Below are 17,369 nucleotides of genomic sequence, written 5' to 3' on the forward strand. Positions count from 1 at the left end.
CTTGAGAGAAAACACTCATAGTCCCAGCTCCAGTGTGGTGACTGCAGGGAAAATAACCCTGGCTTACAGCAGAGAAGGCACTGCCTTGGAGGGCAATCCCAGGTCGGGATTGTGCGCAGCCAGCCTTTGTGCTGGTGCGGGCAGGGAGCCAGGGAAGGCTTTCTCCTGGAGGCAAGGATTTGGGCATAAAGCACATCTTGAAAGAAGGGAGGAATTGGTTGGGCTTGGCAGCTGGTTGAGAATACAATATTGCCCCCTGCTGTTCATAACAGGAAGTGCTTTTATGTATTAAAGATATCCTACCCCCTGGAAGTCGTATTTTACAGGCCAAAACACAACAATTTCGATCTGACATTTTAAAAACAACTCTGTTTTATCTAGTTAACATTTCTGTAATGGCCCAGCTCAATGTCCAATGAACGGCAGGCCTTTTGGGAGACCAGCAACCACAGCTATAATAAAAGCGCTCCCAGAGAGTTGTACGCATAGACACCGGAGAGTGAGGCCTGACTCCCATGGTAGAAATCACAAGGAAAACTTACCTTTGTAGACGTTCAAAGTGATGGTTCTTACAGCAATTCTAACCATGCTTTCGGGGTGATTGAAAAATTTGATGGCTTCTGTGTACAGGGCAAAGTCATTAGTGTGCTAAAAAAAAAAAGAAGTACCAAAAAGGAGTCAATCCCATAAGACAGGCCTGCCCCCCACCCCAGCTTTCTGAATTCTAGCAGCGACTTCAGTAAAAGACCAACAAATGCTACCAACCTGAACCTCAAGCCAGTGGCTCATTCCTAACGGGGAATGTGGGAAGGGATGGGGACACGAGACCACGGAAGAAACAGAAGAGGGTCCAGACCTGGGCTCATGATCTGTTCTACCTCTTCTTGGCTGTGTGACATAATATTTCTAAGCCTCTGTCTCTTCATCTAGAAAACGGGGATGATAATTCCCATTTCATAACTGCTGGGATTAAATGAGATTATTTCCAACCCCAGCGCCTGATACCTAATGAGCACTCACTGGAAATGCTAGTTGTTATTAGATGCTGCTGAAACAGGCAAGTGTCAAGTTTTACCAAATTCAGAACCTCTCTTGGCGATTATATATTTCTCTATTTGGAAATACGAAAAGTGTAAGCATTATCATGGCGGAGGAGGGTCTCAGGAATCTCCTGACATTAAAAAGGAATCATCAGAAGAGACCCAAACAGTTCAGAACCACAGAACTCCACTGTTGGAGCTTTAAGGAAGAAAGCACAGTAGGAGCTGGGCCTGGAGCCTCACGGGACGTCCTCTGCTGCCCTCTTCTGGCCAGTTTTTCCCCATGGCTCTGGAGCCTTCTGGGGGGCACCGGTAGCAATAAGGGCGTAGGCAAGAGGCCACTTCCAGCAAAGTGCCAGCTGTCTAATAAGGACACAATGACTTTGAGCACTACAAGTCAAGTGTGCATTTAACAACTGGTAGCTACTGTACTGGCTCACATAAAAGAGGACACCAGACCCACTGCCCTGGTGACCAGCGGGATGTTCTTCCAGGACCATCACTCAGGCCCCAGAATCCCAGCATCCTGCCCTCCCAGGTGGGTGCACAGAAGCCCAGATGCACCTGAGTGGAAGGAGACTCTGGGCCCCTCTCTGGTCTGAACTTTGCAGTGGATTTTCTTCCACCTGCGAGAGTCCCAGAGAACGCTGTCATCCACCTGGTTGCTGGACACATTTACTGAGCACCTACTATGTGCCAGGTGCTGGGCGACACTATGTTAATTTTTCAAACTGCCACACATTTTGTGGTTGGCAGCTAGTACTTCTTCCCTTTGAGGCCAGCTCGAACCCACTACTAATCTTGACAACGAAAATCAAGGTTCAGGCTGCTGTTGCTTTATCACATGGGGACAGTTACACGGATTCTGCCCAAACTCAGAGGATATGTGTGGGACTACAGTCTGACTTCAAACACAGGCTGGACAGCACATGTAACCACCAATCAGAAGACACCGGCCACGTGGCCGTGTGGTAGCTGGCTTCCAAGATGGCCCAATGATCCTGACCTCCTAGGGTCACATGCTTGTGTCGTGTCTCCCACAATGAGTCAGAGCTGACCCCTGGGGCCTAAAGAGTCCATAAGGCAGAGGTAATGGTGCGTGGCTTCTGATGCTGGGTCATAAAAGGTGTCACAGCTTGCTTTGGTGTCCTGGATCATTCATGCTGGGGGAAGCCAGCCGCCACGCCATGAGGCAGCCTCTGCAGAAACCTACAGAACCGAGGCCTCCTGACAACAGCCGGCACCACCTGCCCCGGCTTCTGAGTGCGTCACCCAGGAATCAGATCCTTCAACTCCAATCTAGCCTTCAGATGACAGCAGCCTCACGAGATACCAAACCAGAAATGCCCTGACACGCCACTCGCAAATGCCAGACACACTGTGTGATAAATATGACACAATTCTGACCAGTGACACATGAGAGGTCTGCTGGGAGGCTTCTGGAAAGTTTTTTTGGAAGTTAAAAACAGACACAAAGAGGGAAGTGATCTCATCAGGCTTTTCAGCAGTGGGATGTGAGCATGTGATGTTTGGAGCTGCTGCAGCCATTCTGAGACGATGAGGGGTTGAGCCTAAGGATGGAACAGGCTGGGTCCTTGAAGAAGTGGTTGAGCCACAGGATGAGCCAGCCCCAGGGCAGCCAGCATCTTTGGTATGAGATAAACTGATTTTATTGTTCAAGCTACTTTTCATTGCGAAAAAAACAGCAATTTACTTATTTAAATTTCTAGTAATTCTTTGAAGGAAGAATACCAGGAATGTTAGCTTGTAAAGAATAGCAATGGCTATGATTTTAGGGAGCCAGACACATACTAGGTGTTTAACTCAATCCCTGGAAAATTCTATAAGGTATATATTATCATCCCTATTTCTCAGAGGAGGAAACTGAGGCTCAGAGGTCTGGGACTTCTCTAAGGTCACACAGCAGGGAAATGGCAAAACTGGGTCTGACTGGAGTTCCTGTTTTTCCCACTGGGCAACGTGACCCCAAGTCAACTTCCAAGCACTTCTCCCTGCCAAGTATAATGCTCTCAGATTGCACAAATTGGATTTTACGTTCAAAAAGGAGAGTAACTGACTAAATTTTTAAAAATTTTAAGCATTCCCAAGGCCAGGGTTGCTATGAAAATCAGGAAATAGTGAGCACATAACTGCTTTGTAAACAGACAGAAGGCCCCTGGAAGATGCTACTCGGACTGGCTAGCTTTCCACCCAGCTGCACCCCTCTGGCAGTTACTCACCTCGTTGTAAAAAAAATGGACAGTGTGGTTGTTGAGTTTTAACGAAAGTGTTTTCAGGAACGATATATAATATGCCATAATCTCCTCATCGGAAAAGTCAAACTTATGGACAATGATAGAATTTACATAGTTATTAGAGAGCAGATAATCTAGAGGGAGAAAAACAAAACAAAACAAAGGAAAACAGGTTAATCTGCGCTAGAGGAATGATTAGCAGAGAAAGTCAGGTGACCATGCGAATGTACCTGAACCAGACACGCTTCTGGGTGGGTGGGGTTAGACAAGCAAACGGGAGCAGCGTAACCTTTAACCAGCAAAGAAATCAGTCACTGTGTGTAGTCATTAGAAAGTTCAAGAGCGATGCCAGAGCGAGGCCTGGGTTACCCCTCCCTCCCACGCCAAACAGAAAAGAGCATTTGCACATTTTCTTTCACCGCCACCACCGTCCCACAGAGCTGGGGGTGGGGCAAATGCGTGGGGGCGTAGGCATTTCACAAACCACCCACGGATGAGGGTAAAAAGCACAGTATTTTATAAAAAGCTGCCCCGTTTTGTCACCAAATGTGACCCCTTCGTCCCTGAATGCCACAAAGGACCTCATAGGAGTTTTCCTCCCTGTCTAGCAACATGAGTTCAGAAAAGGCACTTCACGCTGAACCTCTGCTCCACGTCCAACACCAGACCCAGTGCTTTACGTTATAATTGTCATGACAATACTGGAGCGTAGGTCTCATTCTTCCCATTTTGCAAACGAGTAAAAAAAGTTCAGAGGTTGATTCATTTGCCTGAAGACATAGAGACAGTTAAGTCGCAGAGATGGGATTTGAATTCAGGTCCGATGTCAGAGCCTGTGTTCCTAGGGGCCAGCAATGAAAACTGGGTGATGAGGGCCTGGGAGCACTGGGCCCCACCCCCTCCAAGCTCCCAGCCCTGGCCCTTGCAGAAATGTAGGCCCAGCCTGGGGACAGCTTCTGACTGAGCAAGGGAAGCTGGGCAACAGATTTGAGTGCAGCAATCACCTGATAAAACTCTGCTGGCCAGCAAAAACAGGTCTATAGACCAGCTGTGGCCCATGGCCCCGCAGTTCCTGACCTTGGCAGTGGGCCTTGTTGGACCTCTTATCCTCTGAGTCCTCACCAGCCACCCAGCAAAGCAGGCTCTGCCAGCCCCACTGTTTGTCCCCTGCGCTGCCAGCCTGCAAGCGAGCTCTGCACCATCCCACCTGCCTCCCAGTAAATGGCAGATAATCTAGAGGCAGATAATCTAGAACGCAATGGACACCTCCTGCACCTACAGGCAGGAGCGTGGCAGGACAGCGGGGTGATTCAGAGCTTCGCTACTCGAAGTCTGGTCCTCGGCCTGGCAGCACAGCATTACCTGGAGCTTGGCAGACACGCTGAATCTGGGGCCCCAGCTCCGAACCCGTCAAATCTCTGGGGAGGTCCCTGAACTCTGTGTTAAGAAACCGTATAGGGTTTCCTGTCACCGCATGTGTGAGATGCACTGGTTTCGAACATGGACTTGCTTCCACACTGCCTCTGCCACGTCCTAGCTGGGTGACCTTGGGCAAGCCACTTACCCTCCCCACTCCCCAGTCTCCTTGTGTGAGAAGTAAAATAGCAGTACCTTCCTCACGGGGCCGTTGTGAGGATTAAAGAAGATAATACAAGACAAGCATGAAGAATAGTGAGGACACAAAGCCAGCACTCCATAACGTCAGCTGCCATTAGACTTACTAGTATCATTGGGAGATTCATCTCCACCACCACATTCCCAGGACTGAACACAGCTGCTCTCGGGTGAATCAGAAATAAGCCATTAAGTTATCTGGCACCAAAGAGGTACCTAATTTAGGCCAACGTGTTCCTTAGGCCAAAGACTGTTTGGGGTCACCAAATCGCACACAAAGAGCTGTCTGGGAGCCCAGGTCCGTGCAAAGCCACAGCAGGAACTGGTTGCAGCCAAGTCCAGGAAAGCCACTGCGCTCAGAAAAGCGCACTGGGAATTCTGCTTTGCAGACAGGCCATGGAGCGTGCAGTCTTAAAATGGTTATCAAAATCTCCTGGTGAGACCAACTCCTGAGGCAGAGCCTGGCGGCAGCAGTGCAGGGGTGAGGGCCTAAGAATCTCACGGTGTTTAAAAATGAAGTTACACATATCACAGATCTTGAGTGTACAGCTTGATGTACGTGGGGATGTACCTATATACGAATGGTAAGTACCTGTACCTCTGTACTTATATACGCACATACATACACACCTCCTGAACCTTAGGTGTCCAGCTTGATGGATTTGCGCAAATACAGTGCGTAAGCACCTCCCGGATCAGACACAGCACATTCCCACCCAGAGGCTCCGCATGTCCCGGCCCAGTCATGACTCCCTCTCCAGAGACAAGCCCTGGTTTGACTCCCATCGCCATAGACTGGTTTTGCCTGTTCCTGAGCTTCATACACATGGGACACAGAGGATGCAGGCTCCTTGTGTCCGGCCTTTCCCTCACCCGTCTGAGAGCTGCGTGCTGCTCCACTCCAAGCAGCAGTAGCAGTTCACTCCTTTTTCCCTTGTGCTACATAGTATCCCATGCTTTGGACAGTCCACAGTCTACCCACCTAGAACCTGAACTTGCAACAAGGAGCCTAGGGGATACTGATGCCTAGAGCACTTCTTTTTCATTCTGTCATTGTGTCTGTGGTTGGGGACAAATAAGGTGGCAGGAGAGGAGATTGCTGAGGTATTGTGTGGAGCCCTATCATGACTGGTTAGTGGCTTCCGGGCCACCAGAGGCACAGACGCCAATGCCGGCAGCGTCAGATGTGCAACTGTGAGCTTCGTGAACTGGAAAAGCCACACCCTCCAATCATTGCCCAGCGGGGACTTTTCCACAAGATGACTCCGTGGGTGGTGGGGGGCCACCATGGGGGCAGCGGACGTGCCTCTATTATTTGGCTGGGATTTTTCTCCTACCCCCTCACCGTGCAGCCGACTTTCTGTGGTATCCTTTTAGAATAAACCCGGGAGTCTGTAACTAATCTCAGTCTCTCAGGCCTTCTGTCACTTATGTCACAGGCAACAGGTGCACTCGTGAAACGGCTCCTTGTAATAGTGAAAATCCGGAAACCACCTAAATGCCCAGGGTCAAGTTAGATAAGTTACAGCCCAGCAAAAGGCAGCCCTTGAACCAAAACGGTAAGGCTGTGTGGATGGGCAATAAGAAGATCGAAGATAAACTGGTAGGTTGGGGAAAATAAAACAAAAAGCAAAATGGTAAGTGTACACTCAACTGTTAGGGTGAGATTCTACAGAACTTTTGCTTTCTGTGTTTTTGTAATGTTTGGGTGTGTTTGTGTGTGTGTGTGTGGTTTTTTTTTTGGTTGTTTTATAATGAGGAAATTTTCTTTCTATAATTAGAAAATAAAAATAAAAGCAAAAGCCATCTATCCCTCTCACTCCCCCCCAACACCTCTTATCCCCCCATAAATCCAAGTTCTGTAAAAAGGCAGTGATTTATGCCACTTTGGCAGGGCTTCTAAAAACACGCTAGTAAATTCCCCGCAAAGCCAGTGGCATCTGCCTGGGTTTCTTAGAGCAGCAGGGCACCGACCCTTTTTAAACCTAATACAAGAAAAGCCACGTGGTCCAGAAACCCCAGAATTTCTCATTGTCCCACCCCTCAACTTCAATCCAGTATCCCTGGCAAGCTGCGCTTAGAAAGCATTCTTAGAGAACAGACATTTGGAGGAACGCTGGGTTTAATGATAAAACCAACTCTTCTGGGCACTTTTCTCTGCCAGACCCCCGTACTAAGCTCTGCACACACGCTGTCATGCTTAATCCTGAAACCAGAGGACTGTTGCCTCCTCACAGAAGCAAAAACTACAGCTTGGAGCGTTCAACTTCCCGGAGGACACGCGGAGAATACGTCCAGAACCGGCCTGGGGCCTCGAGGGGTTTGAGTCCAGGGCCTGCACCACTGTGCTGGGTCTTTCCCTCTCGGAGTTTTCAGAAACCACAAATATCCAGCACAACACACGCTGGTAATGAGGGGAACTACTTAGCCAGAGTGAGTCAACTCACATTCATCGGGCAAAGTGAGGAGAGTCCTCTGGGACAGCAGCACCCTCTAGTGGCCGCTTCTGAGAACCACCACTCAGCGCCCTTCCATGCCTCTCCCTCCTTCCCCAAAGGCCAAACACACCATCTCCACCTCCTTCCACCCCCCAGAAGCTTTTCTCAAACCTGTCTTGAGGATCTACAGCCTGCCTCTGACACAGACGTTCGGTCACTGGTCTCCTCTTCCCTACTTTCTGTGGGCAGGGCCTGGGGCTTGGTGGGGTCACCTTGGGATAATGAAGAAAGTGGGTGACCAAGCACGGAGGATTAGGAGCGAAGTAAGTTTTCGCACCCTCAGCACTATTGACACTTTGGGCTACATAATTCTGTGTTGGGGCGCTGTCCTGTGCATTGCAGGATGTTTAGCCACATCCCTGGCCTCTACCCTCGAGGTGCCAGTAGCACCCCAGCACCACCACCGTTACCACGACCAGGAATGTGTCCAGACACTGACAAGTGTTCGCTGGGGACACAGTCACCTCCAGTGGAGGACCAATGCGCTAACTCACCTGGGCTGAACTCCTTCTTGCTTCTGGCTTCGCTAGAGCTGTAACCTTGGGTCAGTGACTCAAACTTTCTGGGTGTTAAATGAGAGCTGTGACAGCACCTGTCTTTTTTTTTTTTTTTTTTTTTTGGCAGGGAATAAGCTCGGAGTCACACACGTGCCAGTCGGGCAGGTGCCAAAGCCCACGCCTTTGCATACTCCATGGCCAAGTTCTTCCTCCCCCTGCTGCTTCCAACGCTTGTTCTATTGGCTGACTGATATTCAGCACCCCCTAACTCTTTAAAAACAAATTATAAAGAAGAAACACAAATGCTCAGCCGTTCCTACCATGCAGGGACCAACATGGTGTTAGAACTCAACTGTGCGCCCCCCCAATTCCTATGTTGAGTCCTAAACCCCAATGTAACTGTATTTTGGAGAAATGGCCCTGGAGAGGTAATGAAGGTTAAATAAGGTCATAAGGTAGGGCCCTAACCTCACAGAACTGGCGTTCTTCTAAGCAAAGGAAAGGACACCGGAACTCTGTCTCTCTCTGCACACCGAGGAAAGACCACGTGAGGACACACCGAGAAGGGAGCCGTCTGCAAACCAGGAAGGGAGGCCTCATCAGAAACCAGCCCTGACAGCACCTTGACCTTGGACTTCCAGCCTCCAGAAAACAAGCCACCCAGTCTGGGGTACTTGGTCACGGCAGCCCAAGCACACTAAGACACATGGCAAGCACAGACGTTCCAAAAAACCACCCCCAAACCACCCCAAACTACACGCTGCCGACACTCAGGGGCACAGAGGCAGGGGTCAGGAGTGTCCTTACAAAGTGAGGTCTCGTGACTGATGTTCTCAAAGAGGATGTTCAAAGTCTGCAGCAGCTGGACGCACACGTAACGGCCTGATTTCTGCCGCAGGATGTTCAAGAAGAAAACAAACATGTTCTTCTCCAGGAAGAAGCTGGGGAGAGAGAATGGGAACGCGTCAGTGCTTTGCTTCCAAATCATCCTCTAGTTACATGCACAGCACATGGACCCCCAGCCCCGCAAAGGTAAGTGCAGAGCAGCCAGACCAGGCCGCCCGCATGGCCTCGGCTTCCCTGCTATTCAGCGCCCACGATGCCGTCTTCCACCAAAGCAAATGCAACCTTCCGAACTCTTCCCAGAACGTGAGAACAGTGCTGAATCCGGGCAGCAGTGAACTGCACTTCTGACAGAATGGGAACAAGCTTTACCTACTAAGTGATTACACTGTAAGCGATGCTTAGTATACATGCGACAGGAGCACGTCTATCACACATTTGTTAGCCTTCATTTTCCTTACGAAGCCTCCCTCCTTTGCTCTCCATGTCTCTGAGTGTTAAACAACGGGAATTCCCTACAAAGGGGCCAGATGACACTGAATAATAAGAGTTTTGGTTTCCAAATTGTCAAGTTTGTAGTTTCCATATCTAGGGAAGAACTGGAAAGAACGAGAAGATGCTGATATGGGGGGGAACGTAGTCTGTCCCCAACTCTGCATTTGCCTTCATTGTTCTAGACAGAACACTTGCACACAACCTGGGGGCACTGATTTTTGGGGGTACACACTGGCTCTTTTAGTCTTAAAAAGAAGACTGAGCCCCCTAATGCCTTTCTTTAAAGGAAGAAAGTGATATTTCTAGCTGCGTGTTCTCTGAATCAGAGCTAAGACTACCTAACCTGTCCTTTGGGATACTCCGAACAAATTCCTGCAGTTACGTGTGTCTGTCGGTTGACTCAGCTTTACTGTCTCTCTCTCCCCTCAGCTGTCAGCTCCACAGCGCCAAGACTATGGGCTGCACAACTTCCGTGAGAATCCACGAAAGGGTCAATGAATGAATAAATGACCTAAAAACAGACCCAAAAACCTTTTCCAACTCAGACTCTGGGCGCCATCACGATGAGCCCCCAGAACAGTCCTATTGTTTCACCTATTCTGTTCATCTTGTCTACCAAGTATCACCCAACGCGCTCACCACAGCTCAACGATGACCAACTTGGGAACTAATTAAAATGCCTGCACCTAGAGCTTGTCCAGGGATTGATTCCCTAGGTCTAGTGAGAAGCCCAAGGGCCTTGAGTTTTTAAAACACCCTAGGGGAGTGGGGGCCTCCTCGGAAAAATGACTAATTCTAGGGCGGAGGCAGGTAAAATACAAGATGAGCCTGGAGCATCATACAGTATCAGAAAGCAAGGGGGTGCTCAAAAAAAACAGGATGGGGACGTGCCAAAGGGACACCAGAACCAACCCAAAAGGGCACTTGATGCCCAAACCTGGAACAATTTGAACAACAAAATAAACAACATAGTATTGGGTTACAATCCAAAGTATAAAATAAATACCCATGAGTTCATATCGATACAAATAAATGATTGAATAAATAAATAATTGGGGAGAAGAAACAAATCTTCCATGCACAAGAATTTGAAATAATATATGTAGATATGCCCCCCCTTCCAGAAGGCGGAGCTTAATTCCCAGGCCCCAAAATGGGATAGGTACTCCTCACAATTGTCAAGGTCATGAAAAACAAGGGAAGACTAAGACACCGCCACAGACCAGAGGACATTGGGGAGAGGTGACAGCTATGCACTGTGGGAGCTGGATTGAGACCCTAGGGCAAACAAAGAGGGAATAATGGAAAAAGTCTGGAGTTTACTTGATAGTGAGGTACCGGTGTCAGCTGTTCAGATGTGGAGAAAGCACCCTGGTAATCTAAGATATTAACATGTGGCAAACAGGGGAAAGGGTCTATGGGAACTTTCTCTACTATCTTCACAACTTCTCTGTAAATCTAAAATTACTCCAAAATATCTATTTTAAAAAAATGTATTAAAAACAAATTCTCTTGGGGACTCTGTCAGGCGCCATTTAAGAATCACTGGACGTCGAAGAGCTCAGTTTTTCTAAGCTGACAGATGGACTAAGAACATCCCTTTAGTATAGTAAAGGGGGACAGGTTTCTAATCTGCAAAGCAAGAGTCTCTCTTGTTTCCAGAAACAGATACTAACCAACCAACCAGTTCCCCATGGATCCTTAAAGGAAGCTGGTCCCGGCTATAAGCAGCTCTTCACTTTATCACATATGCTGTTCTTTGGGGCTCATGACCCGTGTCACAGGTTTCCAATATACACAGTAGCTTTATCTTAGATAACCTTACTGATGAAAACACAGAGCTGGATGGGAAACCAGGATATCTAATAAGAAGCCAGGCTAGGAATGGAATACCCGTATTTTTTTTAAAGGGGTTTTAAAGTGGCCTCGGTATTTATAATTGAGGTTTTTTACATAAAAAAATAAAATCTGTCTTGGGTGCTTGTCATAACCCAAATTCTTCTGCACTCAGACACTGAGACAGGGCGATTGGGGAAGGAGTTCATGGTTTACAGCCTTTTCTTTTTAACCATCCAATAGGGACACCCTTTTTTTACTATGAACAGCTAACGTCTCTTAGTATTTACTCTGTTGGGGGCACTAGGCAGGGAACTTTCTCTCTCTCCTTCAGAGATGAGGAAACTGAGGCTGGCCTAAGACTGCTCCTCTAAGAAGGACGAGAATGAAGACAAACCCCTACATGGGCTCTGGTATGAGGCGCTGCTTCCACACTCACCAGCTGTGTGACTCTACACCCCAGTGGGGACAACGGGGCCTCCACCTGCGTCCCCGAGAGACGTAGGGCGATCGTCTCATACAGAGCTCAGCACTGGGCCTTCTCGCCCATCAGTAAACACAATAAATGTCCCCCAGGGCAGGGTCCTGTCAATTCCCTTAGAGTCTAACTACCCAGGACCCTGTCTTCTTCCTCGGGGGTGATAATCAGACACCACTGGGAAAATTATCGACGATATTTTCAGATTTTCTAGGGAGACTCATTTCCATAACGTCCCCATTTTCAGCTTACATTTTGACAGTGTTTCAAGGACATTTTATGTAGCTAGAGAGATATGTATCTGTGCAGGACCAAACGGATGTCAAATTCTGACATCGTCAGGAATAACTCATGATATACATTTAGAAAAACATTCAAAGGAAGAAGAAGAATTAAAAAAAACCTTAGAAACGCTTACTCAAATACAGAGCTGTCATTCTGATCTCCCCAAATGAGGATCTCGGTGATGGAACGGATGGTCTCCACCAGCAGGTTCCGGTTCTGTTCAGTGACTGTGGTGTTTTTGGTCAAAACGTTGTACAGATACCTGAAAGAAAGGAAAGAAAAAATGGCCCACTGAAATGAAAGCCAGGCTCAAGGACCATTAGTAACACTCGGGGGACGATATGGCTGTGCTATTTCAGATCCAGTTAGCACAATTCCCGTCCGGATGAGACAGAACTCACCACTCAAGGAAAATGGCAGACAATGCTTTGAAGCGTTAAATAACCGGGGACACACCAACCCAAACCGAGGCAAGAGAATGGCCAAGCCCTTGAAGACAGCCATCCTCAAACTCGAGTGTAGAAGGGAATCAGCTGGAGAGCTGGATGAAGTGGGGGCATCTCCGACCTGGAGATCGGATTCAAGGGGCCTGAAGGAGGACCAGGCATCGGCCTTTCCACACGCTCCCCACGTGATTCTGATGCTAGCGGAGCAAGTGGGAACACGAGGCTCCAGCTGAATGCCTACGAGAAGCCAGTAAGAGGTGGAGTCAGTTCAGGGAGGGTGGGTCCCAAAGGCAGCGCCGGGGGAAAAAATCATGTGCAATCAAGATTGCCCTTAGATTGCCCGTGATCCCCCACTAAGTGCAGGCCGAGCATCAGAACAGAGTGCTCACATGAAGTGGGCTGCATGCAGGCACCCATCATATTTGCTGAGAACAGACTGTTGAGTTCACTAAGTCACGTGGGCTTGAGACTATAGCATCATACTTCACCCACCAAATGTCCCGGAAGGCCTACGCTGCTCCAGACCCGTGCCAGCCCAGACATGTGCCAGCCCCGGGGCAGAGACAGGGAGGCCCAGGCCAGTCCTCCAGGCCCTCTACTGGTCGTGAGGGCAACCGAAAGAGTCACTGAGACCATTCCTGAGCGGGATGCCCTGGGAACACCGCCCGGCACAGCTTTTAGAGATGGCATTGCCAGGGCACACAGACTGAGGTCCTCCGCTGCCACAGGAGCCTCAGACTTGGAAAGAAAAGGGGATCCCAAGAGGGAGTGACTCAGGAAGGGTCACCTCCTGACTTCTTTTATGGCCACCTTCAGTTTGGGGGTGGGGGTTGGTGAAAGCAAGACAGGGAAAGACTAGGTAGGCTCATCCCATTGAAAATCTCTAAAACAGGGTAAGATATAAGAGGCAGAATCTTGCAGATTGAACATAAGGACCAGCCTGCTGCTTCAGAGGGCTGGGCTTTATTTAAAAATTGCACACAACTTTTACCATGCAGTAACTAGAATAGGCCCCCAAACAGAAATCTCCACCACCCAGGCCCAACTCTACCGGCTGGGCTCCCCGTAGGAGCAGAGGCAAGTTTCCCTCCGTGATGAGACAACTCCACAGCACTAAACCACCCCAGAATGAATCCCCAGGGGACCGACTCATGACTCTCTATCTTTATGTCTCCTCAACTCATCTTCCCCGAAAGGCTCAAAGAGCAGAGTTTTTCAGACTGGTTCACAGGCCTCCTGCATCGGAATCACCTAAGTTGCAGATTCTAGCTCCCCCCACCCCAAGATCCACAGAACTGACTCCTGTGTGTGTTACATGCCGCCGAGTCAGCTCTGACCCCTGGCGACCCTATGAGGGAGTGACGTCCACAATGTCCCGTCCTCACAGCCCCGTGCTGGGTGCAGCTCCTGCAGACTGCGGCCCGTGGCTTCTCTTATGGACTCCGTCCGTCTCATCCGTGGGCTCTCTCCAATTTTCCCAGCATTACTGTCTTTTCCAAAGGCCCCTGCTGTCTCGTGGCGTGCTCAAAGTAGGACAGCGTTGGCATTTGTGCCTCCAGCCATGTTTCAGGCTTTCTTTGCTCTAAGTCCCACTTGTCCGTCTTCCTGGCGGTCCAGGGTATCTGTAAAGCTTTCCGCCAAAATCAGATTTGAAATGAATCCACTTGTTTCCCATCAGCCTTCTCCCCGTCCGCCTTTTGCACCTGTACATAGTAACTGGGAAGACGAGGGTGTGGACGATCTCAGCCTCGGTCTCTTGTGACACATCTGTGCTCTGGTGACCTTCCCTAGTTCTTCCATTGCTGTCCCTCCGAGTCTCCACCTTCTCTTGATTTCTTGGCTGCCGTCTCCACTTGAATTAACAAATGAACCACGGTCAGCGAAACCTTTAACGACTTCAGTGTCTGCACTGTCCAACCTAAAGCTGTGCGTCTCCTCTAAAGCCCTGATTTTTGTCTTCTGGATGTTCAAACGCAAGTCCTGCTTTGGCATTTTCTTCTTTTCCTTTCATCAGAAGTCTTTTCAAATCATAGCTACTTTCTGCTGGCAAGATGATGTCATCTGCACATCTTAAGTTATTCTGTTTCTTCCACCAATTTTCCCTCCTCCTTCCTCTGAGGCTAGCCCGTTTTTCGTATGATATGTTCTGTGTCCAGATTAAACAAACAGGGAGATAAATGCACCCCTGTCTGACACTTTCATCTGCAGGAAGCCATGCTGTCTCTCCAGACTCTGTCCTGGACGTGGTTTCCTGTGCCCAATGCAGGCTGCACATGAGGACAATCTGCGGAGACGTGCCCATCTCTTTCAGAGGAACGCACAGACTCCTTGGCGCCGGGCCCCAAATCTGCACGCATGTGGAGCAAGCTTCCCCTGAAGCTGCAGAGCCACTACATCACTCACCCTGTGGCCATCGGTGACACTCTCCATGCAGTCCCCAGCATGCCCACTCCCTGCCGTGACAGGCACTGCTGGTGCCACGGCAGAGGCAGTCTCCCCACTCTGGTGTTTCCTTCTGTGCAGAGGGTGGCATCTATTAACATCACACTATCACACTACTGGGCCGGTGGGAGGCAGTGGCCGGGGGGAGTGGGTCTGCCCCGAAAACCCCCTCACCCTCTCCATAGGAATAGAGTTTAAAATCTTTAGCAATATTCCTGACTTTTACTCTCTGTGCTTTCTGCCTGGAGCACCCTTGCTGGCCTGACCAATCAGCAAACTCTTACTCCCTTTCAAAACCCAGCTCGGGCACCTCTTGGTAAAGCCTTCCTTAAAGAACCTCCCTGCCCGAATGGATGTGACTGTTCCCTCCTCTCTGGCACCTCTGTACCCGTATGTATTTGCTGCTGCACAGACCACACTCATTTGAAACGATCTGCCTCCCTTACTAGACCTGAGTTCCTCACGGTCAGGAATATCATCTTACTGATCTTGGTGACCTCGATATACTCCAAAATGTCTGGTACACCATAGGTGCTCAATAAATGCTGGAGGGGGGGATGTCTTCAGGAACATGAGTTACATCAGAGCATGCAAAGGCTGAACCTAGTAGTCAAGGGTCCAAAAGCCTAACACAGCAAGTGGCGGTACAGAGAGGTGGTGACGAGCTCAGGCTTTTGGAGTCCAGCAGACAGCCTTGGGGCTGCGCCCTGGCCCTGCCACTTCCTAACTGTGCCCTTGCACAAGGCACGTGACCCTCTGGAGCTCAGCGTCTACAAAGCGGCGATAACCGCCAGGCCCCTCTCACCGGGTTGTTGCAGGGGTTCGATGGCATCTGGAACACAGTGAGCACTCGACAGACGCAGGGTGAGCTGCTGCAAGTATGATGGGGGCCGTTATTAACATCATTATTCAATTATACAAGGAATATTCCAGAACTTAGGAAGGAGCCAGCACGATGGATACAAACAATCATGAAAAGAAGACTTCAGGGGAGGAGTTAGGAGACGGTCCAGAGAACCAGAACAAGAAGTGGAATGTCTGGTCGTAGTTGGGTGGTCCTGAATCTCTGTGCACCTCAGTTCTCTCGCCTGTAAAATGGGTGCAACAGTAGTACCTTAAGGCTTTCATACCTACCGATTTTGGTGTTGTTGGGAGGAATACACAAGGAAAAAGACAGCTATCTAAACTGGCAGTCACTCTTTTCAGAGGGGTCTTTTGATGAGCAGAGGGTCTTAATGTTAATACAGGCCAGTCTATGAGTCTTCCCCTCGGATCATGTATTTTGTGGCTAGCTTAAGAAACCTGACCTACTTCATGAAGAAATGCTCTTTGCTTCTAAAAAAGTTATAGTTTCACCTTTCACATTTTGACTTAGAGTATATCTGGAACTGATTTTTGTGGATGGTGTGAGGTATTGGCCAAAATTCATTTTTTTTCCATATGGACAGCTAGTTGACTCATCACTTACTGAGAAGGTCCTCACTTCTGGAATGTACTACAATGTCACCTTCGTTATTAATCACGTGACCATACATGTGGGACTCTTTCTGGATGCTCTAGTTCCACTGATCCATTTACTTTAGTGCCAATACCATGCTGTCCGATTACTGCAGCTTTGTAATACATCTCGTTAAGTGACAGTTAAGTGACAATGTAACTCTTCCAACTTCTTTCCTTCCGTTTTTTTTTTTTTTTCATTACTATATTGGGTATTCTTGGCCCTTTGCATTTCCATATAGATTTAAAAACCACCTTCTCAATTTCCACAAAAATACTTGCTAAGATTTCCTTTAAGATTGACCTAAATCTATAGGTAAATGTGGAGAGAACTGACATCTTTACGATAGTGCAACGTGATGACATTTTACTTTCAGTGTTTGCCGGATAGGGGGTCTTGCACATCTTTTGTTAGATTTATTCCTACATATTTGATGGGGTTTTTTGATACCATTGTAAGTGGCACTGTTTGACACTGTCATTTTCTAAATGTTTGTTGTAGAAATGAATACACACTAGATCTCAAGCTCTAAAGTTTTATGATGATGACACTCATACTTGTTCGTCTTTTCTCCCCACAATGCCCGAGCGTACTGTGTTAGAAGAGACCCTCAATACATGTTTGCTTAAATGTACTGGGGGAAAAAAGGAAAGCTGAGTGGATTAAGATTTAATATTTTAACGCTGCATCTAATCCTACTAGAGTTTTGACGATGGAGGAATTCAACCACACCTGAGATACGACCACAGTTGAATAACTTTCTGATTGGAAAAGTAACACTCACTTTAAAAAGGCTAGACATTTCACCATCCGCAACGAAAGAGAAATGGGAATTGTCAGTCATGCCACTGCCCAAGGATGAGCACCACTGGAGTTGCCGTATGTCCTTGGGTCATTTCCTGTGCTATGGATATTTGTAGAGTTCATGTGGTACGTTCATTTCCATGCCCATCTTTTTTCCCACCTCTGCCTAAAATAAAAGCATTTTTTTGTTACTGACAAGTGTTGACAACCATATGGCTACGTTGCATACCATTGAATGGCTAAGCATGGCTGGCAATCACTGTTCTTCGGATTCCTAAGTGTCAGAATGATCAACAATGTTACAAATGGCCATCTTTGCGTACAAAGCTGCCCCCGAT

The 17,369-nt window shown here is 48.4% G+C and overlaps 1 protein-coding gene across 10 annotated transcripts in view; it reads right to left on the bottom strand.

Moving 5' to 3' along the window:
- CLEC16A (C-type lectin domain containing 16A) overlaps positions 1–17,369 on the bottom strand; it is a 189,967-nt gene that overhangs the window by 166,000 nt on the left and 6,598 nt on the right. For 7 of the 10 annotated variants that reach the window (XM_074323098.2, XM_074323101.2, XM_074323097.2 and 4 more), the window contains exons 2-5: positions 11,975–12,103; positions 8,712–8,845; positions 3,281–3,429; positions 543–648 (exon numbers count right to left, since the gene is read on the bottom strand). In XM_074323098.2, coding sequence (XP_074179199.1) covers positions 543–648; positions 3,281–3,429; positions 8,712–8,845; positions 11,975–12,103 — 518 coding nt within the window. The remainder of the gene's footprint in view (positions 1–542; positions 649–3,280; positions 3,430–8,711; positions 8,846–11,974; positions 12,104–17,369) is intronic. The other 3 variants (XM_074323102.2, XM_074323104.2, XM_074323103.2) reach the window with 1 other exon arrangement.

The sequence above is a fragment of the Rhinolophus sinicus genome, chromosome 10, assembly GCF_057876585.1.
Source record: "Rhinolophus sinicus isolate RSI-liver-muscle chromosome 10, RSI-T2T, whole genome shotgun sequence".
In the NCBI taxonomy this organism is placed as follows: Eukaryota; Metazoa; Chordata; class Mammalia; order Chiroptera; family Rhinolophidae; genus Rhinolophus; species Rhinolophus sinicus.